The following is a 23,647-nucleotide window of genomic DNA, read 5'->3' as shown; positions in this document are numbered from 1 at the left end:
AAGGTTCCATGGCTGGGCCTTGGGCCCTTCCTTTGACATTGTGTGAAGTCAGGTATTTCTTGCTCCTTCCTGGCTTTCAGGCTCCCAAGTCTCACCACAAGCAGATGCCCTCTGATGCCAACCATAAACAGACCAAAAAGACTTGAGTATCTAGCTCCACATATTTACAAGCCCATAGACTACCTTCCTCTGGAACTACACTGTATCTGGAGCAGCAGAGAAGCCCAGTGAGAGGGGCCTCTCCTCTTAACCCTCCCAGTCCTCAAGTGACCCTGGGATAGGCTGGAGTGTATACACACAAATAGCCCAGGGTAGAGCTTAGGGAGAGCCAGGACTAGAAACCTGAAAGGAAGTAGCTAAGCTTCTGCATTTAGAGGGTTGTTCCACTGAAACTAACAAAATAAACCTTGCTGGCGACAGTGTCTGCTATGCTACACCAGGCCCCTGACTCTAAATTGAAAATTCCAAATGTGATCCTCCACCCCTGCTTTAATCCCAGGGCCTGGGTTAGGGCTTAAATACCTCACCCTTTTCTGCAACCACTCTGCCTGGCCACTTGTGTGTCATAGAGCTATTGGAAAGACTTGTGGTTGGATCTTCCATCTGATTAAATCCAAAAGAAGAGGAAGTTTCCCTCTGCCCTGACATGTGTAAAAGACATGATGAAGAATGGCATGTAACACACAGACCTTAAACCCACAGCTTGTTAACCAACCTCAAAGAAGCAGTGCAGCAGACTGTCTCTGCAGTATAGTCAGGGTGGGTACCAGAGGAACAGGCAACAGAGGTTGAGAGGTAGGGAGATGGCTGCAGTGATACACGATTACAGCATGGTCAGCTATCCGTGTGGTGTGACAAGACACACAGTCTTAGGTCAGGGGTAGCAATTCTAAGAAGCTGACCTCAACATGGATGTGAACATATTGAGAGGACGAGGCAAACATGACCCCTACTTCTAATACCACTACCACTGTAGCTGGTTTGTTCTTCAGAATGTTAGCTCCTGAATAATGACAGATTTTTTTTATTATTATTAATTATGAAAGCTTGGCCCTAGCTTAGACTTGTTCCCAACTAGTTCGTACAACTTAAATTAGCCTGTTTATATTAATTTACTCTCTGCCATGTGACTCATTACCTCTCCTCAGTACTGTATATCCGATGGCTTCCTTGTGTCTGGCTGGCACCTCAGATTCTTTCCCAGAGTTCTTGTCTCTATCTGGAAGTCCCGCTTATCATAACTCTCCTGCCTAGCTATTGGCCATTCAGCTCTTTATTAAGCCAATCAGAGGGTGCCTTAGACACATCTTTACACAGTATACAAAAAAAGATTATCCCAATGTATCACCATCACCCCTCTCCCCCCAACTCCCCAACCTTCCTACTTCAACCCCAGGCTTTGAGTTGAGCTCTTATTGCTAGGGACACTGCTGTCCCTCTCCTGCCCCCTTGTGGCCACTTTGGGAAGGCTTTGAGTTGAGCTCTTATTGCTAGGGACACTGCTGTCCCTCTCCTGCCCCCTTGTGGCCACTTTGAGAAGGATGTTGGCTAAGCTTTATACTCCTGTCTGTAGCTGAAAAGGAGCAAATGGTTGATCCACCAGAAGCCTCAAGCTTTGCTCTGTTTTCTCTTGTGCTCTTGGATTCTGGTCTGGACATCCTTTCCTTTGTCATATATACTCTGTTCTGCTGCAGTGCGTGACCTGTAAATCATGAGGGCAGCTACACAAACAGCAGGGAAAGTTGTTCTCCATTCCATCTTGCAGCCATGCCTCTTGAGGTCTAGAAGTTTACATATCTAACTTCCTTGTCCCTGGATGTAATCCTGAGTCCCGGACATGCACCTTCCTTAGGCTCCTGCCTAAGGAGTCCCATCTCTGTGTCTTCTCCACCCATTTTAGTCCAGATCACATACGTATAGTCCTCCACATCCAGGGAACCTACTCTGTCTTCTCACACCCTACTGTAGCCAAATATTTTTCTCTGGTCCACTGAACCAGTTTTTCCCCTTCGCTGCAGCTGCTTATGAAATAATCACTCAGAGGCTAATAGTAATATAATTTGTTGGCTGATGGTTTAGGCTTGTTACTGCTTAGCTCTTACTTATAAATTAACCCGTTTCTTTTTTTGTTTTGTTTTGTTTTTTGAGACAGGGTTTCTCTGTATTGTTTTGGAGCCTGTCCTGGAACTAGCTCTGTAGACCAGGTTGGCCTGCCTCTGCCTCCCAAATGCTGGGATTAAAGGCCTTTGCCACCAATGCCCAGCTAAATTAACCCATTTTTAACAATCTGTATATCACCACATGAACCATGACTTACCAGTCTGCTGTCATATTGTTCTTTGGGTTGTTGGATGGTATGTCTCTCTTGACCCTGCCTTTCTTTTCCTGTAGATCTGTTTGGACTTCCCACCTACCTATATTCTGTCTTGCTAGAGGCCAAATCAGCTTTATCTACTAAATCAATAAAGGCAATACATATTTGCAGCGTGTAGAAGGACATCTCACCTTCTCTCATGTTAATGTACACCTACCTGATAGCACGTTTATAAACTGGTGACACCATAGGTGGATGTTTTGTTCTACCTGTATGGAGCATTTTAAAAATAAAACAAGTGTTAACTTAATAGGCAAACTTTTTAAATGAAGAGACATGTTAAAATTCTGATTTTTCTAGCTTTTTTTTTTTTTTTTTTTTTTTTGAAAGCATACATCTTGCTTAGCTATCATTCCTGCCTGGTAGTAGCTGATAAGCAACCTAACCATACTTCTCATCCTTTTTTCATCTTCTTATCCTTGATGATGCTACTGATCTGCCAGCACTGTGGGCTCTTGGGGCTATATTAACAGGCTCAACCATTGCACAGCCTTACTTCTTGGTGTTTCTTGGAATGGAGAGAGCATAGCTAAGTTACATATGGAAAAGAAAAACTCAAAGTCAGAGAGATGGCTCAGCAGGTAAAATCGTTTTTTTTTTTTTTTTTTTTTTTTTTTTGGTGCAAGCCTAGTAACCTAAATTCAAGTCCTGGAACCCATGCAAAAGGTAGAGGGAAAACCTGACTATACAAAGTTGTCATCTGATCTCCACACATGTGCTGTGGTACATACACCCACACACAATAATAATAAGTAAACATTGTAAAACGAAATAAATTAGAAAAGAGAAGCCCAGATGTGGGCACTAATCTGTGCCACCAGCCCGTACTACAGGGTCACTAAGGGCATGCCTTAGTTTTTACAAAGATGTGGTCTGGTGCCCACTCTGCTGCTGCTTCAGTTCTTCTGATTGGGGATATATCCCCATGCAGACTGTGAGCTCTAGAAAGTGGCACTGGAGAGGGACACTTGAGAGAGCTGTAGCTACATGTGTTCCCTTTCCCTTCTGTCCTCTGGGCAGATGGAAAGGCCCAACCACATGGCTTCCTGCTACTTTCTTGTCGCAGCTGCTCACCAAAGACTCGAAGCAGAGGCTGGGCTGCCAGGAGGAGGGGGCTGCTGAGGTGAAGAGGCACCCCTTCTTCAGGAACATGAACTTTAAGCGCTTGGAGGCTGGGATGCTGGACCCTCCCTTTGTTCCGGATGTGAGTAGCCACCATTGCTCATAGGAGCTCTAAAGGCATCTCCCCCAGACATGCTGTCTAGCAGACCCAGAGTTGTGCCTCTGGTCAGCTAATCCAGCTGTTCTCCTGGAGTACTAAAGACTGCCCAATGTCCCTTTATACACGCTGGCTATTTTGTGGTAAGGCTGAAGATCATGTTGTCAGAATGTACAGATGGGGCATGAGCCATGGTCGTCCACGTTGGTTGTCCAGAAACTTAGGTACTTTCTCCAGTATAGGGGACCTAGACAACCTTCAGTGTCTTTCTTACCTGTCCAGTGAAGTCCAAGACACCTATCTTCCATGAATCTATCTTCCTGCCAGGTACATTGAAGATTGAAATGACCAAAATGGAAAATGCTACAATGAGTATGGAGAACCACCACATTCAGTTCAGTTTAATTGAGCATCTACTGTCCAGTTAAATTAGGATTTTCCTTGAAGATGCTCTAGTCGGTCTGTATACCAAGGGTCACATTTAGCTCACACTCACTAAGGAGTCCCACCCAGCAAGGCCTTTTTGTGCCTCTGTACTTTCAAAGTCCTAGCAGATTGAGGACACTTGTTGGGTTCTGGGGTTCAGCTCATGAACGTTGATGGAAGTGGTACACATCTCTTCCCAGCTCCCTGCTTAGTCACCTCAGGACAAGAGCCTGCAGTAGACTAGGATGGGAATATTGACACTACAGCAATTGGCAAATAATACAAATCAGAAATTTTCATGACCCATTTCCCAGAAGCTGTTGTTAACCATTTGTTCTCACAGCACTGAGGAAGTGAAGAATAGTTCTTGCATATTTGTCAAGGTAAAGGTTGCCTGATCAGCAGGGTAGGAGAACACAGCAGCAGATGTGGGGAGCTAGGACTAGCTACTGGATGCTGAACAGTGTCCATGGTCACCCACCAGAGACCTCTATAATCAGATGTGGCATCCACATCATAGGTCTGACTAGGGAATATTTTTGACATTAGAAAGATTATGTCAGTAAGTGCTGCAAATTCTACATGAGAGGAGGTTCAGCAGTTGGTGCAGGAAATTCAAAATATAACAGTGACTCTCAAAAGTTGCCCATTTGGGATTACCTAAGGAGGAAGAAAAGTACCGATCCTGGCCTGGAGGTGTAGCTCAATTGGTAGAGAGCTTCCCTAGCATGCATGAAGTACTGGGTTTGATCCCCAGTACTATGTTAACCAGGTGTAACCCCAGCACTTAGGAGATGAAAGTAGAAGGATTACAAATTCAAAATCATCTTCAGCTATATAGCATGTTGAAAGGCCAGCCTGGGCTACATGAAACCCTATCTCAAAAATGAGGGAGAACAGCTGAAGAGATACTTCATCAAAAAGTCCTTGCATTGCTAGTGTGAGGACATGAGTTCAGTCCTCAACACCTACATGAAGTGCTTGTAATCCCATCACTGAGAAGACAGACTCCAGGAGATGCATGATGAATAGTATACTGGGTTATTTCCACCATGAAGTCTCAGTCTGAAGAAGTGAAATGTCAGCAAACATTCCTTAAATAAAGTTGGACTAGGAGTCACAGGGAAAGAATGGTACATGGGAGGATCTGTGGGGTTCATTGGCCAGCTCATCTTGCCAAATTGGGAGCTCCAAACCAATGAATAAGAGGCCCTGTCTCAAAGGAAGTATATGGTGTTCCTAAGGATGGCACCCAAAATTGTTCCCTAGTATCTTACCTCCCCCTACCCCCACGAAGTAATAATCTTGTACCCAGGTCTCAAATGATGTTGAACCAAGCCTGGCCCATCAGATTTTTTCAAGTTTTGTTAGTTGTTTGATAGATGTTTTTAAGTTTGTTGAGAACTATGGTACAGCCACTTCTCAGCATCCCCAGAGACTGTCTAGAGTAACAGCAAGGATAAACATTTCTAGGCTGGGGCTGGCCTTTGGACTTCCTATTGCTATGGAGATGGGATGAGATCACTTGTGACATAGGATGTATTTCTCAACCTCTCCACATGCTCCAGGCTCTGTGCCAGCATGATGCATGATGAATAGTATACTGGGTTATTTCCACCATGAAGTCTCAGTCTGAAGAAGTGGAATGTCAGCAAACTTTCCTTAAATAAAGTTGGACTAGGAGTCACAGGGAAAGAATGGTACATGGGAGGGGATGTAGTGGAGGCATTGTCAGAGTACTGGCTGGGCATGGCTGAAAGAAGAGTCTTCCAGGTCATGGGGTGTTGTATGGAGGCAGAATCTCTGTTAATGCAATTGGCCATCCAGGATTGTTCTTGTTCTAGCACTGTAAGTCTTATGTCCTGAACAAACAGGACATAAAAAAAGTTGGTCACCCTGGGTACAACAATGCCCCCACCAGGCTTCAGGGCCTCTCAGTACACCTCACAGAATTCACCATCCCTACCCCCCAGTTCCACAGTGCCCTGTGGTATACATGGTATATGCCCCCTGTTCTGAGCAGTGAAGGCCCTTGGCATATCACTAGGGTAGGTAGGTGGTGAGGGAAGACTGTAGGCCCCAGAAGGTAAAGCCTCTTTTGAACTCCTGAAGATGACCTGCACCCATCCTGTCTGCCCTCTGCCCCCAACCACCCATTCATAATTCTTCTCATATCACCTTCAGGTTGTAGCTGCATTCATAACCACAGACACTATTACTAGCTTAATCTTCTTCACTTTATTTGACTTTTTTCACAACCAAAATAAATATATTTCAAAAGGAAACTTCTCTTAGAAAATAATAGCCATAAGATGGTAGGTTTCGGCTTGTTAAAATAAATTTTTATCAGTATAAATTTTTAAAATTCCCTTTAAAAAATATCTACCTGTTCATTTTTTAGGACCAACATACCTCCTAGGGCCTGAACACATCCCAGGGCCAGTTACATGGGCTTGGCATGTGCAGTCATCCTGGCCCTGCTTAGCTCAATACCCCATTAATTTCTGTCTTAAAATTCTAATACTTTGTGAGTAGAGGACCCTGTGGTTTCATTGTATCTTTGCCTTGTAAATAATGCAGCTGATCCTGATGTATTCTCCTTGGCCATGGAGACTGAGGAGATATACAGCTACACAGTGAGGTCCCCAAACCTACCTCTGCTACTGTTCATGCACCCTTCAACTCAGGGGTTTGTTCTGCTCCTGGCTTTGTGTCTTCAAGCTGCCTACTCAAGCTTTGAGCAGTAGGCCTCTGTAGGTACAACAAGAAATCTTAGAAAATGCTGAGGCCTTAGCCCAGGACTGGAACCTCATAAAGGATCACAGTCTCTGTTGGGCTTGTGTGCCAACTCATGACCTTTTAATTAACTGGTGTCTACATTGGCCCCTGGGCTGGGCCTGAGGAGCCTGCATAGAAGCAGCCTCTATCTCCAGATAGATAACTTTGCTGAACCTGGAGTCACCCGTAAACTCACACCTCCTACAACCCTGGGGGCAATCATTCTACAACCTGCCCTCTTGGAGGGCAGAACGCAGTTGGCTTCTGTGGGTATGCAGAATAGTCACCAAGCTGCTGGATGGATAGTTGAGGACAGGCAGGACTACTGTTGTCACAGCAGCTCATTCTCAGCTCAGCAACACTCAGTAGCACTGTGGCCCAGTTGTTTTCATTATCCCTTTTTATAGGGAGAAAACTAAGGCCCTGAAGGCATACTTGGCTTTTTGCAAGGTTCCTAAGCCTCACAGTGGAGACTACTTGCTAAAGAGTTTGGGTTAAATACATGTCTTACCTCTCTACACGAGAAGGAGTTGGAGTATATTCCTGCCAGGGCTGTGTCATGCATTCCCAAGCCATCTTCTCTATGGCACTATGCTCCAAGGCATAGAGTCCATCTTGTGCCTTTGCTCTGGTAGTCCACAGCATCCCCACAGACCACAAATCCCAAACTATAACCAGTGCCTCCTCTCTTCCAAAAGATAGCACTTCAAAGCAATGCTGTCTTTCTGATGGTGTGGGCTTCCTGGCAGCTGATGGATGAGGTGTCCAGAAATTCCAGGGATCATGAACTTAGAGACAGAGGTAACCTCTTAGCCTTTTGGGCCTACCTAGAAAGAGACCACAGGTCTGTGGTCTGAGTGAGTAAGCAGTGGTAAAAAGTAACTCTAGACTGGGCATCCCCAGCTCCCATTTTACTTGAACCAGGTCGCCTTGTTGGATCTGAGAGAGTGAAGCTCAGGTTTGAGGACCCAAAGGGTGAGAAGCTCAGGAAGATATCCAAACCGTTCTCTATCAAAGCCTAAGGGAGGCTTGGGGACTTCTCAGCCACAGAGAGGGCCCATGTGATGGAGCCCTCTGTCTCTTTTAGCCCCGGGCTGTGTACTGCAAGGATGTGCTGGACATCGAGCAGTTCTCCACTGTGAAAGGTGTCAACCTGGACCATACGGACAATGACTTCTACTCTAAGTTCTCCACAGGCTCTGTGCCAATCCCATGGCAAAATGAGGTGGGCAGGGCACGCCATGCCACCAGCTTTTCTCCAAGAGGGATGGGTTGTCAGAGAAGATGGAGTGCAAGGGCAATAGAAGGGCCTGGGTTAGAAGCCAGCAAGGCAGCTGAGAGAGAACAGGCGGTGACGACAGCAGGGTGCCTCCCCAGGAGATCTGGAAATGGAGGGAAATGGGCATTTTCTAAAAGCACAAGCATTAAGTTGAGGAAGTCAGCTGATCAGATGTGGTCGGGATGATGGTCAAGTAAACTATAGGAGATGGTTTGGAGGGGGAAGAGTATGCCTTTGGTGGGTTCTGTCATTAGTGGAGTCCCCCCAGAAAGTTACAGAGGAGCCCTGTTGGAGGAGGGGCAGAGCCAGGCGGGCAGGGATAATTTCTCATGGGGAGGCCCCACCAGGCAACCGTATTCTTTCTGTTCTGCCTTTCTAGATGATAGAAACAGAATGCTTTAAGGAGCTGAATGTGTTTGGACCCAATGGTACCCTGTCACCAGACCTGAACAGAAATCAGCCTCCAGAACCTCCAAAGAAAGGGCTGTTTCACAGACTCTTCAGACGTCAGGTGAGAGAGCCAGCCTCACCAGCCTGGCCTTAGCTCTGGGATTCCAGCCCACTTCCACACACCAGAGATTCAGAATGCCCCTCGCCTGTATAGCCTGGCAGCCTGGAATTGTTAGTCAGCCTGTCCAAAGCCCCAACACCCCTGTTGGTGATGGGACTCCTGGGGGCAGAAGAAACAGGGTCTAATGTCAACATTGTTGACACAGGGAAGCTGATTCTTGTCATAGGTCTATGCCACATAGTGAAGGATGTTGGTAATAGAAAACATTACCAACCTCTGCCCACTAGACACAGAGGAAGAAACAGTTCAGCACCTCTTTCCCAGTGGTCACTACTAAATGTCCCCTGCAGGGCAAGACCACCTCACACCCATTGTTCAATGCCCCCACACTAGCTGTCAGCCCAAGGAATTTTCTCCCCTTGAGAACAGACTTTGTTCCCTCAAAGCTTATCCTTGAAGGAAGGATTGGTTTGGACCAAATGGAACAACAGCTTTGGGGAAGATCTGACAATCCAGAGAGTGTGAGAACCCAGGAGCTCTACTTCACAACTGCAAAGGCAGCTGTAGTTGTACCTAGTTGGCCTCGCCCTTTAAGAAGATGGAGTCCCAGGATTCCCATCTTAGAACTTGGAAATCTTTCTCTACTTGTCTCTCAACCTGTGTCAGCTGTGGTCCCTTGACATGAACTCTTTTAGCCCTCTCCCTCAGGTAGCAAGGATAAAGATAGTTATTTACAAAGATGAATTATGGATTAGGCATGGGCTGTGTACTTGGTACCCACACACCCCAGTCCCCATCCAATAACTCATTCATTCTACCACCATATCTCAGGTTCCCCCTGTGTACCAAGAGAGGGGATGACTCATTACCTGTGGGAATCCTGTTGAAGTGTGAACACATATGTGAACTTCCATTACTCTATTTCAGTTAAGGAAACTGAGACTGAGAGAAGTCAAAGAACTTAACCCTAGGTCACACATCTGGTGACCCCACAGGGAATCTTTTATCTAGGACACAGGGCAGGAAGCGTCTTCAGGCTCATGGGAAGTATAGACTGAGCCCCACCCTCTGCCAAGTTTGTGTGTTTTCTATAAAAATTTCATGTAAGTTTCATATCCTACACTTTTATACTACAATGAAATGTTTAAACATTTCCATCAAGTAAAACTACAAGTTATAGAAAGAAATTACCCTTTCCCTTTGCTCAGATATTTAGGCTTTCTTAATTCCATGGTTCTTTCTGGTCACCAAATGAAATCCTCTGTTCAAGGAGCACCCTGTAGACTCAGGTCTGCTGGGGAGAATGCAAAAAGCCAAAAAAGAAAGAATGGAAGGTTGGAACATTTTGGATTCTGCTGCTCCAACTTTCAGAGCCACCATGAGTGAGTCATCCATGGACTTTGAATTTACCAAGAACTGACTCTATTCTTCTTTCTCCCCAGCATCAGAACAATTCCAAGAGTTCACCCACTCCTAAGACCAGTTGTAACCACCGCATAAATTCAAACCACATCAGTTCAAACTCCACTGGAAGCAGCTAGTTTCAGCTCTGGCCTTGAAGTTCAAGGTGGAACCATCTTAGACCCTTCTACTTGGAAGCAGAACTTATAGCTGATGGAGCTTCCTCTGTGGCCAGGTAGCCAGGAGAGCTTCCCTGGGAACTGGATTAGGATACTGTTCATACCAACAATAAGCCTCCAAGTTTCTCAAAGAAATTTCCACTCAGGTCTGTTTTCTAAGGTGGCCCCAAGCAGGGGTGGACTAGAATTTTCCTTGTTGAACATTGCAATAGAAACCCAAAGGGATATGACAGCGTACACGGATTTTAACAGCATCCTAACTAGAACTGAATTTTGTCTTTATTATTTTTAAAAGGAAAGTTTTGTAAATTTCTCTATTGTCTCCGTTTACATTTTGTATATTTGTATTTAAATGAAAGTCAGACTTTGAGGGTGTATATTTTCTGTGTAGCCACTGTTAAGCCATGTGTTTTAAGACATTTTAGATGGGGGGGGGGGCGTTACAAAAACAATGTGACTCTAGACTTCCAGAGCCTCGAAAGAGAAAATGTTTTTATTAAATGTAGAAAATGTTCCACCTTTTACCTTTAAAGACCTGATTCCATCTCCCTATATCCATCACTCTAACTTTTTACTCAGTATAACTATCACTCTCCTGTTGACTTGTAACAATCTTAATGAAATACCAAAATGCACTTGAGACAGCCCTCCCCCAAACACTTTCTGTGGGGTAGGACATCATTGGTAAGAATACTTCTATGGGCAGGCATTTGACACTGCAGCTTCTCTTGTCCTCCTGCTGTTGAGTGTCTGGCATGCAAGACAGGGAATCCTAAGTCACTGGGCTGCAGATCTTGGCTGCTAAAGCCAGTGGTTTTCAAGAGGTTTCTGTTGTATTGTGGATTTCTACTATATTAGTTTTAGTAGTTTGTACTGATGATAAGGACTAGTCATGGAAACCCAAGTATTCCCAACCATGGGACTATGGAGAAGTATTAACTGGGGGTCCATCATGAGTGACTACCTCCGCGCCTGTTTAGGCCTTGGCTGGTCAGTAAGGTGACCACCAGATCATGACACCTTCATGGGGCCACACAGATTTGTTGGCTCATGTGATGTGAAGGAAGTCATCTTTCCAGGCAAATGGGATGCCTAAGAAGAAACTTGCACTAGTGAAGTGTGAAACAGTCTCATGGTCACTTGCCAAAGGAGAGCTAGCCAGAGGCTGGTTCTAATTGGGCATCTCAAAGTTACAGGCAAGTCACTCCTGGAAGACTTGATGGACCTACCTTTCCAGCCCTGTGGAGTTGTTGCCCAGCCCCTGGAATCCCAGGAGGTGACAAGATTTTCCCTCACCTTCTCACCAGGACAGGGTGAGCAGCTTAATCTCACTGCTCCCCTGGGAGGATGAGGCCCTGAGTATGATTCTGCCTCAAAATTTGTCTCAGCCACCAACTACTGGGGTTTCCTACAGAGTGAGCCAGGTGCTACCTGAATCAGCTCCTGTTAAAATGCAGATTCCTGCCTCAGCCTTCTGAGTGCTAAGATTACAAGTGCATACTACCATGAAGTCTGCACCTTTTCCAAACTACTCAGACCCTTCTGAGGCCCCACAGTGTAAGAACCATGCCCCAGGCCTGTGGGTATGGCCATTCCAAATGTGCTTTTCTGAAGGACCTGACAACTTTGGGACTTGAGCCTGTCAGGAGGAGAATCCCAAGCATGTCAAGCTCATATCTTTGACTCCAAGCTCTCCCAGGGCTCACTGCTGGAAAGGAGCCTGGCCTTTGGGACTAATCATCCTGAAGTCAGTAACCCAAAAGAGAGGAAACAGCCAGGCTCTATGGTGCATGATTAACCCCAAGCCTGGCCCTCTGGCTGCTTCTAAACCTTTTTGGGGCTGAATGGGAAGCAAATGCAAATGACCATATCCAGGTTCTACTCAGTACTTCCAGATCATCAAGCTGTTGCTCATGCTTCTTCCTTGATGAAAAAAAGAATTATCATCCTTCTGGGATGGTTACCAGACCCAACCACATGCAACCCCTGCCTCCTTTGCATAGGTTTGTTCCTATTTCCCTACCCAAAGCCATTTAACTCTTGTCAAGTAGGTAACTGTTAGGAAACAGCTTCTCCTTAGTTCTCAAAATCAAGGCCATGTCCATTTGCAACAGAGAATCCCCAGGAAGCTAAACAGAACACACAGGTTTGGCTACCACGTGTTCCCATCAAGAGATCCTGAAAGACCTGTGCACTGAAATGTGCCTGCGTGCCTATGGGAGGTGGGGGTGGTCACGTGTTTCAGTCTTTTGGTTTGTTTTGGCCTACTCATGGCTTCTTAATAAGAAACAGTGCCTGAAAAGTATTCCTCCTCCATGACTGAGTCTTCCTCCTGCCCTTGTTTCTATAGCTGCATTTAAAAAAAAAAAAAAAAAGTTTTTTGTTTTTAAATGAAAATAAAGCCCTCTTCCCTGTCCAGGAGAAAGTATATGTGGACAATGAATGGATGACACTTTGCTGTGCATGTGAGCTCTTTGCAAGAAGAACCTTTCTTGCTTAGAGTGTGTTATGTTTGTCACCAGATACCCACTGACTTGGAGTGAGAAGCTTCTCTGCTTTTGCTCTTTGGGAAATAGGCCTCTGTCTGCAGTAGGTAGGGTGGTCACTGCTCAATCATTCTGTCTGTTAAACCCTTTAGCAGGGGAGGTGGGGGCTCTGAATATCACCCCCAGAATATCGAGAATGCCTGATCCCTACCTCCCAGGAAGATGGTGTGTACCCTCTAATCATTCTTAATCCTAAACTACAAGCCTCCAAGTTCACTTACCTGCCTAGGGGTTGAGCCTGGCTGTAGCCACAGGACTGGTCTCTGGAATGTGTTGCTTTCTGAGAGGGGCAGTCAGTAAGAGGTCTGCATCACAGACCCAGACAGATAGTCTCAGTGATATGCATACCTGACAGGGACTGGCCTATGATGTTTCTCATCAGTTCATATGCATGGGGACATGTGCATGACACTGCTTTGTATTAGAGGCACAAGTAAGATGGGCATGTGCCTCAGAGCTGAGGCCAACCCCTGAAAAAGCCACGGCTGGGAAGTTCCCATGCTTCTCCAAGGAACTTAGCCCCAATATTGAAATATGTTGTTTTCTTCTGGACCAAGTACTTTATTGAAAGGCTGGCTCTAGTTTCCAGCAAATTAACTGAGCTACTAACCTCAACACAGAGCAGGCAATGCAGCCTACTGGAGCCTGGCATTCTAAGCTTCAACAAAGGGAATGGACAACTAAAGGTCCCAAGAGGAAAAGAAAAGACTGATCCCAGCAACACTGGGGTCTTCTCTTGGTCTATTGTGTGCTTGCTTTTCTGGTTGTACCCTTATCCCCTCTCAAGTGTCTCCCATCTTCATATTCTAATACCTGAAATAGGACCTTCTAACTTGGGTCTTACTATGGAAAAGCAGTATAAAGTCTCTTCCTCCAGACTACAGTTGGGAAGTCTCACCCTTTCTGTACCCATTTGTACAACCAGTCACCCAGCAAGTGAAACTGACAGGTATGTAGGCAGGATCTAGACAGGCACATAAAGTGCCTCCTCTGGCCCAAACTGAAAAGTCTTGACTCAGGACAATGATTTAACATGTGAACAAGCTAGTTCGCCCTAGGAAAGAAGCATCATTAACCTTAAAGGAAGATGCTGGGCATTGGGCATCTTTCCAGTTCATCAACCTACCATTCCTATAATAGATCATAAATAAATGTTGTCCATTAGAAGGGCATTGTGGTTACTGGCATCGTTATAATGTAACTCTACTATCCAAAGGTTTCCCCCTCCCATCCCATCCCCTGGGATATTTTAGCATTAATGAATGAACATGGTTCCATTTTGGAGGTTATTCTCAATGATAACGGCTTCTGTTGTACTGCTCTGAACCTCTCATGTTCCGTTCACTATGTCACAGTGCCACCATGTCTAGCCACAACCACTGTTGTTTTATAAAAGTAAATAAATAAATAAATTCCTTAATGAATATAACCTTGCATTTCTTTCCTTCTGTGGAGACGGTGACCTCTTTTGTCTGTGTGACAATCAATTGCCTGAAAGATGTTCATACCGACTGCTGTGGCCTCCCAATTAACCTTTTCTCAAATCAGTTCCACCCAAACTACATCTGGCCCTCGGCAAGAACCGCCATCATATGGCTCAGCTCTGCTAGGCATTACATAAGAAGGCCAGCAGGACTCTTACCAGGCCATCAGCTTTTGAACCCAAACCCAGCAGGTTCTAGCCATGGGACAGAGTAGAGTAGGACAAGAATGCCAGGAGACACCCATACTCGAAGTCTGATGAGCCTTTTACACGAGAGGCAGGCTCTTTAGACAGCATGATTCAGCTTTAATATATGGTATCCAAATCTAAAGGTCAAGACCCCTTAACTACTATTTAGTCCTGAGCAGGCCACTGTGGGCCTTCGCCTGTCAGAGCTACACCAGGTGGCTCATAGAGGACTCAGGACATGGGACACCCAGAACCCAGGCCTGTGCCATGGAGGACCTGGTCCCCTGGCTAACTCTAGATCTTTTTTGAGATGGGGTGAATACAGTGGCAGATCTCACATTCATTCACACACGTGCATGAGAACTAGGTGTTTCCCTAGCAAGTACTTAGTAGAAATGCACAGAAGAAGGTGGCTTTTTGAGGCTCCTGTCTCTCAGCATGAGCTCTGGAGTCCGTATTCCCCATGGAAGACTTTAATTCCTGGCTCCTAGAAGCAGACACCTTTCCTAATTGGAAGGACACATTGAGACAAAAGCTCTTTGTAGGTGCTGCCTTACAATGAGATGGCATGGGAGGTTCATCTATAACTGAAAAGGGATCTTACCTGGAATGAGAGAAGAGTTGCTGAGCTTCAGTACTGAGGAAGCAGTCAACAGGGACATGTGGCTGATTATGTGTGAAGACTTTCAAGAGAATGTGGAGGGACCCAGGAAAGGAAGCCTTCCAACTTAGAGACCTCATTAGAGATAGTGGGAATCTTTTCTAACTCTTACTATCTCGGGGACTTTTACCAAACTAGAAAACCCACTGCCCCAGCCAGCCTCCAAGGCCAACAGAAGCTGCTGTTCCTTCGGACAGGATCCCAGAGAGAAACTCTAGCTGTCTACCTCATTATACTATTCTGTCCAGGCAGACAAGGAGGACAGGTGGGAGGAAGTGCTGATCCACCACCCCACTTCACCATATACAGCTGTGCACAGTATATGGGCTCACTGAATGGTCTCCATTCGACTTATGCCCAGGAGAAACTGGAGGTGCATTCTCCTCTCTCCCTGCCCCTCCTGGGACACCAGGGAGTGTCAGGCTCCGGCTGAGATCTACCTAGATCCCTGGAGATGGTGACTAGCAAGAAAGTTTGAGTGTTGGGAGGCTATGGTGATATTTTGTTTATGATCTAACAAATAAAGCCTTCTTGAAGATTGGAGTACAAAGCTAGCCACACTACTCAGCCGTAGAGGGCATGCAGTGGTGGCATACACCTTTGCTACCAGCAGCCACACTAGTTAGCCATAGAGTCTGGGTGGTGGTGGTGCACGTCTTTAATCCCAGCACTAGGGAGACAGGATGATATGGCTGGGTGGAGAGAGGAATATAGGTGGAGAGAGGAATACATAAGACAGGAACTAGGTCTTTCAGTTTGAAGATTTTATAGAGGTAAGAGCTCTCTAGTGGCAGACTGCTTTGCTTCTCTGATCTTTCAGCTTTCTCCAATATCTAATTATGGGTTTTTACTATTAAGAACAATTAGAATTGCTGTTACAGGAACCCTCAAGCCACAGCAAATGAGGCTCTTGTACCACTGTGAACAGGGCTTCCTTGAGTAAAATAGTGGCCAGGCCTGGGTTTAGTTGCCTTGTGGGTGCAGCAGGAAAGAGGTCTTCTCAGCTTCCTGGAGGCAAGCTGTGTTAGGGTAGATACTTTAGGGCAGGGAGACAGAGACAGGAAGATCCCTAGAACTCATTGGCCAGCATAACTGAATCTTCAAGCTCCAGGCTTTAGTGAAAGAGCTTGTCTCAAAAGAGCAACTGAGAATATGCCTGATGTCAGCCTCTGGCTTCCACATGCATTCACATATATGCATCAATACACACACAAACACATACTAAACACGATTAAAAAGTTTTAAGTAGCTTCTAATGTTATTTTTCTTTCCATTTACATCACATTTCTTCTAGATACTTCTACAGTATACACAAAAGCAGAGGAGGGGAAAGGCTTAGGGTTACTCTAAAGAAGTCTGAGTCAAATCTGCCAGGCTACCCTACCTTCTTAGTTCCCTGGGAAACCCAAGGGATCTGCATCAGGATAGGAGAGGAAGCAGCAAAATTCCAGGGTCAGGGCATCGCATCAACATCAGAGCTAAACATGCAGTACACTTGCCATCTGGTAACTGGCAGCCTGTTTATTCAGATGAGGTTCTGCTGAAACCACTGACAAACGTTCTTTCATGTTAGCAGGAACTTGGACAAAAGAGCCGAGAACTCCACTCCAAAGAATCCAACCCTGTAATGAAGGTTTCTGGCTTGGCTAATGTCCTTGATCATTTCTGCTGCTGCTGTTTCACAGGGGTAAAAGTAGGGAATGAAGGAGAAAATAATTCCTTTTAGAGTTGTCTACCATAGGCCAGTGCACTTTTGGAAATAATCCAAATAATATTTGAAGTGACCTCTGGATTTTCTATCAAGTGATGTTATTTGACAAAACCCACAGGTAAAGGCTTGATGAACTTTGAGGTCTGGTATTTCCTCCATAAACTTCTGAGACTTTCTGAGGCTTTACCTTTGGTTGATAAGCAAACCATTTTTTTATTTTAGCTTTTTTTTTCTGCTTCGAGATCATCAGTTCAGCATGCAAATTCTATAGCTCCAAGGTCTACATTCAAATCCTAGTTTTTCAATTTATGCATCTGGGACAGCTTAGACAAGTTGCCTACTTGCTGTATGTCTCAGTTTCCTAATTTGGTATAGTGGTATAGTAACCATTCCTTTTCACTAGCAATAGAAGGACTTTGATTATTTACACAAGGTGTCTATTAAAGACCAGGGAGATAATCCAGTTGGTAAAGTGCTTTCTGTGCAAACATGATGACCTAAGTTCAATTTCCAGACTCACCTGGAAAAACTGGTTAGGCAGTGGCACCCACTTATATCCCAGTGGTAAAGAATCAGAGCAGATGAACATCCTTATATTCACTGGCTAGCCAGAGTAGTATACTTGGTTATCTCCTAGCCAGTAAGAGACCCTGTCTCATAAAACAAGATGGCTCACACATGAGGAATGGCATCTGGTGTTGACTTCTGGCCTTCAACATGCATATGTTTTGTACTCATACACTCATATCCACATACATATAGCATGTATACCCAATAACATGTCTGTCAGTGTTTGGCAGTTGAGAAGCATTCCAAATGTATTCCTGACTACCACTCATTATTGTCAGAGTGGGTTAAGCAAGAAGCATTTACTATCACCATTCTGGAGGTCAAAGCTGGAAGTGAATTAGGTAGTCTGGGCAGTGCAAGGCTCAAAAATGTTCAGAGAGAACTTAACCTCAAAGAAATCTTACATCTAACTTTATAAGGCTTTCTGATGAAGACTATGAGCTAGATTGAGGAAAGAGATTAACAAGAGAAAACCATGCACAAGAATACAGGAATATCACCTTATACACAGGAGCACTCAAATGATAACTTAGAACTTGGCTTCACAAAGAAGCTTAACCAGAACACCTAATTTTTAGAGAATTGACAATACCAGGAAAGGTACTTTGAGGTATGGGAAAGCAAATAAATTGGCAAGTGAATGTGACTAAAGGCTGGTTGGCAATGCTTATCTACATGGATTCCTCTGGTGATGTCCATGGGAGAGGAGCCGGGGCATTTTTACAAACCCCTTCCTGTGGTAAAATGGAGATTGCTCAGTGGTCCTTGCAAATCCAGCCCTACTTTTAGTGGTAAAGCATAGAGCAGTGCATAGACCTGCTGCTTTTCCATTGTCTTAAGCTCCAAATACCCCTCATGCTAAAGGGACACATTCTGCCTTCCTTCAGTCTGTCCTCACCACTATGACATGAGCAAGTAGCATTTCCTCTTCTGCCTCAAAAGTCTGAACTAATCACCCTCTCACATGGTCTGTATACAGAGATGGAGGCCAAAGTGACAGAGGATCCATGGACTGATTTTCCTCCCCAACACGGAGGAAAACTTTCATTTCCAGTTCCAGCCAGAGTCTGTAACAACAGATGCCACAATCAATCTGCCTACCTTTGTCATTGGACTGTGTTATTGCTCTTTCGACCTGTTATTTGTGGAGCCCTGACTGGCAACTAGAGTCAAAAAAAAAAAAAAAAAAAAAAAAGGTGACATTTTCTTAGCATTGTTAAGTGTGGACCAGTTTTCAGCAGGGGAATCCTGGCAAATGGCACTCTTTTACTTAGCATTCTTTAAGATAGAACCCCTAGGGCACCTGTGGTCCTTTATCTCAAGAGGATTAAACTTGCATATCATTTACACATATTTTTCTTATAGTCCTTAAATCTTCTCTGTCTTTCTTGCCATATAAATTACAATATCTGTGCTTGTGTATAGTTTAAACTATGTTGCTTAAGGAATACAAGAAAAGGGATTTGTACGTGTTTAGAACAAACACAATTTTGTACTCAAATACTTTCTACTCATAAGTGTAGATGGCCTGCTGTTTTGCTGTATTTAAAAAGGTCCCCCTAATGGGGTGGTGGTGGCATACACCTTTAATCACAGCACTCTGGAGGCAGAGGCAGGCAGATTTCTGTGAGTTTGAAACCAGCCCGTTCTACAGAATGAGTTCCAGGACAGCCAGGGCTACACAGAGAAGCCCTGGTGACATATTTCTCCATTAAGGCCACACCCCTTAAAGATTCCATAACCTTCCTAAACAGTGCCACCACCTGGGAACCAAATCTCCAACTACATTGAAACCACCACAAGGAGGCATTTCATTTTCAAACATAGGGGTCTATTGTGGTCTCAAGCCTGATACTCTACAATACAAGGGCAATGATACCACATAATGCCCATGATGTTGCCAGTACCACATGGTGCCTGTGTTGTTTCCCAAGGCTGTACTATTCAGCATAGCAGTGGGCTGGTTCTCATACCTTCTTTTCCTATATTCCCTCCTCTCTGCAAGCTAGAAAGATTGGCATGTAGGAGCTGACATAAAGGACCCTGCCCACTTAGGGTCTCCTAAAAATAAGCTTATCTTCATTCTTAGTTATCAGTATAATATATTAATAAAAATTACTGTAGTTCCCAAATAACTTCTCAATCTCCCTGTTCTTATTGTTTTTATAATTTATTTGACTTTATTGTATGTGCATTGGTGTAAAGGTGTCAGATCCCCAGGAACTGGAGTTATTGACAGTTGAAAGCTGCCATGTAGGTGCTGGGAATTGAACCCAGGTCTTCTGGAAGAGTAGTCAGTGTTCTTAAGCACTGAGCCATCTCACCAGCCCTCTACCTTCCTGTTCCATTCTGCAGCTTTACTAGCATCTTGATTTTAGGCGTCTGACCTCCAGAACAAAAGAATGAATTTGTGTTTTTGTAAGCCACTGAATTTGTGGTAGTTGTTAGTGCAACCATAAACCAATACAGCATTCATTTAAAAGAGAAAAGACTATTCTTTATAAGCTCAATAGTTTATTATATGTCATCATATTTCCCTTGTTTATTTCTCTTCGGTCTTTGTGGGTTGTCAGTAAAGTTCCATTTGAAAACCCCAGTCAGTGTCCTGCAAGCCAAGGCCAACACAGAAGAAGGAGCCCGCTTGGCCCACTCTTGGCCAGAGAGAAGAAAGATCAGGGGTTTAGTATGGTGTTGAGGGTGGGGCTTCAAGCCAAGACCAGGTTCTGTAAACCACTGGCTCCATGGACTGAGACAAGTTGTTAGTTCCTGTTGTTTTAGAATTTTTTGTTACTTTAAGGTTCATGCGCTGAATACTTGGTGAGACCTAGTGAATGGACATTGGATACCTAGCCACCATGCTTGGAAGGGACTAATGCCACTCTTCGGTGTGTGTTAGGGGTTGAGGAGATGGCCCAGGTTATAAAATATTTAGGAAAAACACCCATACACATATAATAATAACAATATTGATAATGATAATGCCAAAGAACTAAATGAATGAAAGAGTGGGTTTGATCCTCCTGGCTGGATTGGCTACCTCCAGAATTAACTGAACTTTCTTTGCTCATAGCTCTTCCTTCTACATGTGCCACTGTCTACCTATAATGCTCCTTATCTATTTTATGTGCTCTTTTACCAGCTTTTTCTATGACATAGCATGATGTGGTTGCTTCAGCTCAGACTCCCTTACCTCCAAAACCATGTCGCAACAAACTTTTCATTATAGTTTACCCAGCTTTAGGCATTTTTGTTATAGCAACACAAAGCAGACCAAGACCATTTTTTTTAAAAAAACCTAACTATTTACATCTATGACATTTCATCGTTACTCCACAATTAAGTTCTGACTATGTGATCCTCACTTAACATTTGTGTAACTTTGGGCAAGTTTTTCTTAATCTCTGTGTCTGTGTCCTCATCTGTGCAGCTCCTCTCACTACAGCAGCTGTCCCTCTTGATGGCTAGAGAAATGTCAAGTCGGTGTGCGTGCATGCGTGTGTGCTTGTGCGTGCGTGTGTGTGTGTGTGTGTGTGTGTGTGTGTGTGTGTGTGTGGTGTGTGTGTAAGACTCCCACTCCACATGGAAACAGCATTGGTGCAGATGCAGGGCCCTTTAGCTCTTTAAGAAAAGCGTTCAGTTTCCTTCTGGGGCCACTCACATGGCCCTGAGCCCAAAGAACTCTTACTGTGATTCTAGGTGTGGAAGAGATGCAGAGGACCAGCTAGGGCCTGTAGGTTAACACCTGCCTTCCAGAGAGAAACCTTTGTCAGTCAGGTTTGCTTTCTCATGGGATTCACTGTATTGCTTGGTACAGACAAATAGACCAGAAGTGACTGTCACCCCTTCACTTCTGAATGCCTTCATCTCTAGAAACCTCTGGGGAAGATATAAGATATGCAGGGAATGTTTCTTTTTCCTGATATGGACAGCAGTCTATTCTCCAGACCACCCACAGGGAACTCCCAGGGGCAGCTAATTCTAGAGACTTCACTTCCCCATGCCTACTCTTGCCTCCTTAGACTGGTTTAGGGTAGTGGCTTGGCCCAGAGTGACTGCTGAAGGAGTTGATCCTCAACATCTCCCTTGCTGTGCCTTCCTTAGTTCACATGTACTCCTCTCTCTTCTCATTGCTGACTGTGTATCATCCCTGTCTCTGCTTCCCTTGTGCTCTCATAGTCCATGTCTTTCTCTCCTGATAAACTTCTCTTCAGCAGCCCTGGGCCTTTTCTCTCTGAAAAGACATCCACCCCCATGTGCCAAACCCCAGCCCTTAGGGGTCCCCAGGTCAAGCCATAAAAATTGCTAAAGAAGGGATATGATGCTTCCAGTTTCCCCAGCTATGCCAAGTCCTTTGTTTGACTATGTAGTGTATTAGTTTCTCCTTCTTCCCTTTGATCTCTCAGCATTTTTCTCTATATCTGACTCTGAGTTTTTATTGTCTAGGCCAGTTAAGAGGTCCATTTACATTTTGGCGCTCACATGGCCAGAACATTAACAGCAGGATAGGCAAATTGTCCTGCGAGGGTCCCAATCTGACCCTGAGAAAGCTGCCAGCTGCCTTGGGCTCGCTCAGTCAAGCAGGCCACACCTGACTCCCTGCTACTCCCCTCCACCCGGCACCAGTGACTTATGCAATCTCTAGAGCCTTTTTCTTTGAATTTGGTTTGACCCAGGTTTTAATTAAACTAATGGACACACTCCCAGATCTCAAGACTTCCCAGAACTGGCATATGCAGTCAGGCCCACGGCTTCAGCCCACAGTGCGTGGCTTCAGCACATGGCTTCCGCCCACAGTGCATGGTTTCAGTACACATGTTGGTCCTTTTTCCCCTTTTATTTTAACAAAAATCCATTAGGGTTGGTTTGAGTTTTTGCTTAGTATCCAAAGGTTGAACAATATTGGAACAAGTCAAACCAGAGCTTCAGTATCCTTGAACTTGCTTTGGCAGTATACCTTCGATATCTGCTGGTCAAACATCGTCATTGCAACTTAAAGTTAAGACCTTTAGAGGGTTTAATTTGAGGCAAATTACTGAATATTTTTGTATTTAAGCTAGTAAATAAATTAACTGATAAAATTTTTCTTACAATTTGTTAATTACTGCTACAACAATGGCAGATAATATTACCATCCAAGAATTTAAAAATCTTTTTGCTTCTTCTATAGATGGAATTTTAAAAGAGGTATACTACATTCCTGGGATGTATACACTCTTAGCCATAATTGCCATTAACTTGGTAAGCCATATCATATCCTTAAAGAAATGGTTTGATAACAGAGCTAAGAATGAGAACTTATGGAAATGATACAGACTTTACAGACTGTCAATGAGAACTTAGCAAAAAAATAGATTGTATAGTGCTTTATTAACTTTGAATTTTCTGAATGCTAATGAGAAAGGAACAACAGCTTTGGAGAAACATTGGATAACAAAAAACTATGAAATTAAACCAAGCAGTGTACTTCAAATACATGTTTACCTCAGAATAGAAACCAGGACATGTGTTACAATGGGGAAGAGATTTTGCTTTTGTTTCCACAGGTGAAGAAAAAAAATATGGATACAATCAAAATTGATAAATATTTTATTTGAACAAGACACCTCTTAATTAGAAGAGATGACTGTTCATCAAGCAGCATGGTTGTTTAATTTAAACTAACCTGCAAAAGTAAGTTTTTCATTTGATCAGATATAACTTGCTGGGATCTATATGTAAAATAAAATAAAATTATATATATGTATATATCTCAAAGAATTGGTTCTTTGAGAAAATCAACAAAATAGACAAACCTTTATCCAAACTAACCAAAAAGCAGAGAGAGAGAATGTAGTGAGATATGTAACTTGCCACACCTGTTGCATTGACCACAACCATTGGGTCATGGGGACAGGTTCTGGCATGACCTGAGAGGAAGTAGGTCTGGGGTCCTGGACCCCACCTCACTCTCTGATCAGAGTCAGAGAGCATCCAGAAGCATCCTTTGGACAGGAATCTGTGGTGGTCATCTGTTTCTGGTGTAAGTTATTTCTCCCTGAATAAGCATCCATCAGCCTATTGTTTCCCAGATTCTTATTTACCATGCTTTAAAAGACCATGCTGTAGTGAGATATTCACTTTGTCTGCATCTGTGGCACTGACCATGCCCATTGGGGGTGGAGATGATGGGAGATGTAAATATGTTTCTCTTATTGGTTAATGAATAAAGCACTGTTGGCCAATAGGAAAGCAAGATAGGTGGGACTAGGAGACAAGGAAGGTTTGAGGAAGTGGTAGGGGAAGAACATGTAGAGACTTGAGAGAACAGAGGTCCGGGCTCT

At 44.3% G+C, this 23,647-nt stretch overlaps 1 protein-coding gene across 1 annotated transcript in view; it reads left to right on the top strand.

The window, feature by feature from the left end:
- The window catches only part of Grk5 (G protein-coupled receptor kinase 5), a 181,630-nt gene extending 170,931 nt beyond the window's left edge, over positions 1 to 10,699 (top strand). The window contains exons 13-16 of the mRNA XM_051199972.1: positions 3,441 to 3,578; positions 7,885 to 8,022; positions 8,456 to 8,587; positions 10,030 to 10,699. Of these exons, the coding sequence (XP_051055929.1) occupies positions 3,441 to 3,578; positions 7,885 to 8,022; positions 8,456 to 8,587; positions 10,030 to 10,128 (507 nt within the window). The 3' untranslated portion in view covers positions 10,129 to 10,699. The remainder of the gene's footprint in view (positions 1 to 3,440; positions 3,579 to 7,884; positions 8,023 to 8,455; positions 8,588 to 10,029) is intronic.
- The last annotated feature ends 12,948 nt before the right edge of the window (positions 10,700 to 23,647 follow it).

Source organism: Phodopus roborovskii, unplaced genomic scaffold (assembly GCF_943737965.1).
Source record: "Phodopus roborovskii unplaced genomic scaffold, PHOROB, whole genome shotgun sequence".
NCBI classification, from domain to species: domain Eukaryota; kingdom Metazoa; phylum Chordata; class Mammalia; order Rodentia; family Cricetidae; genus Phodopus; species Phodopus roborovskii.
Note: the sequence above shows the minus strand (reverse complement) of the source record. Positions and strands in the feature narration are given on the sequence as shown.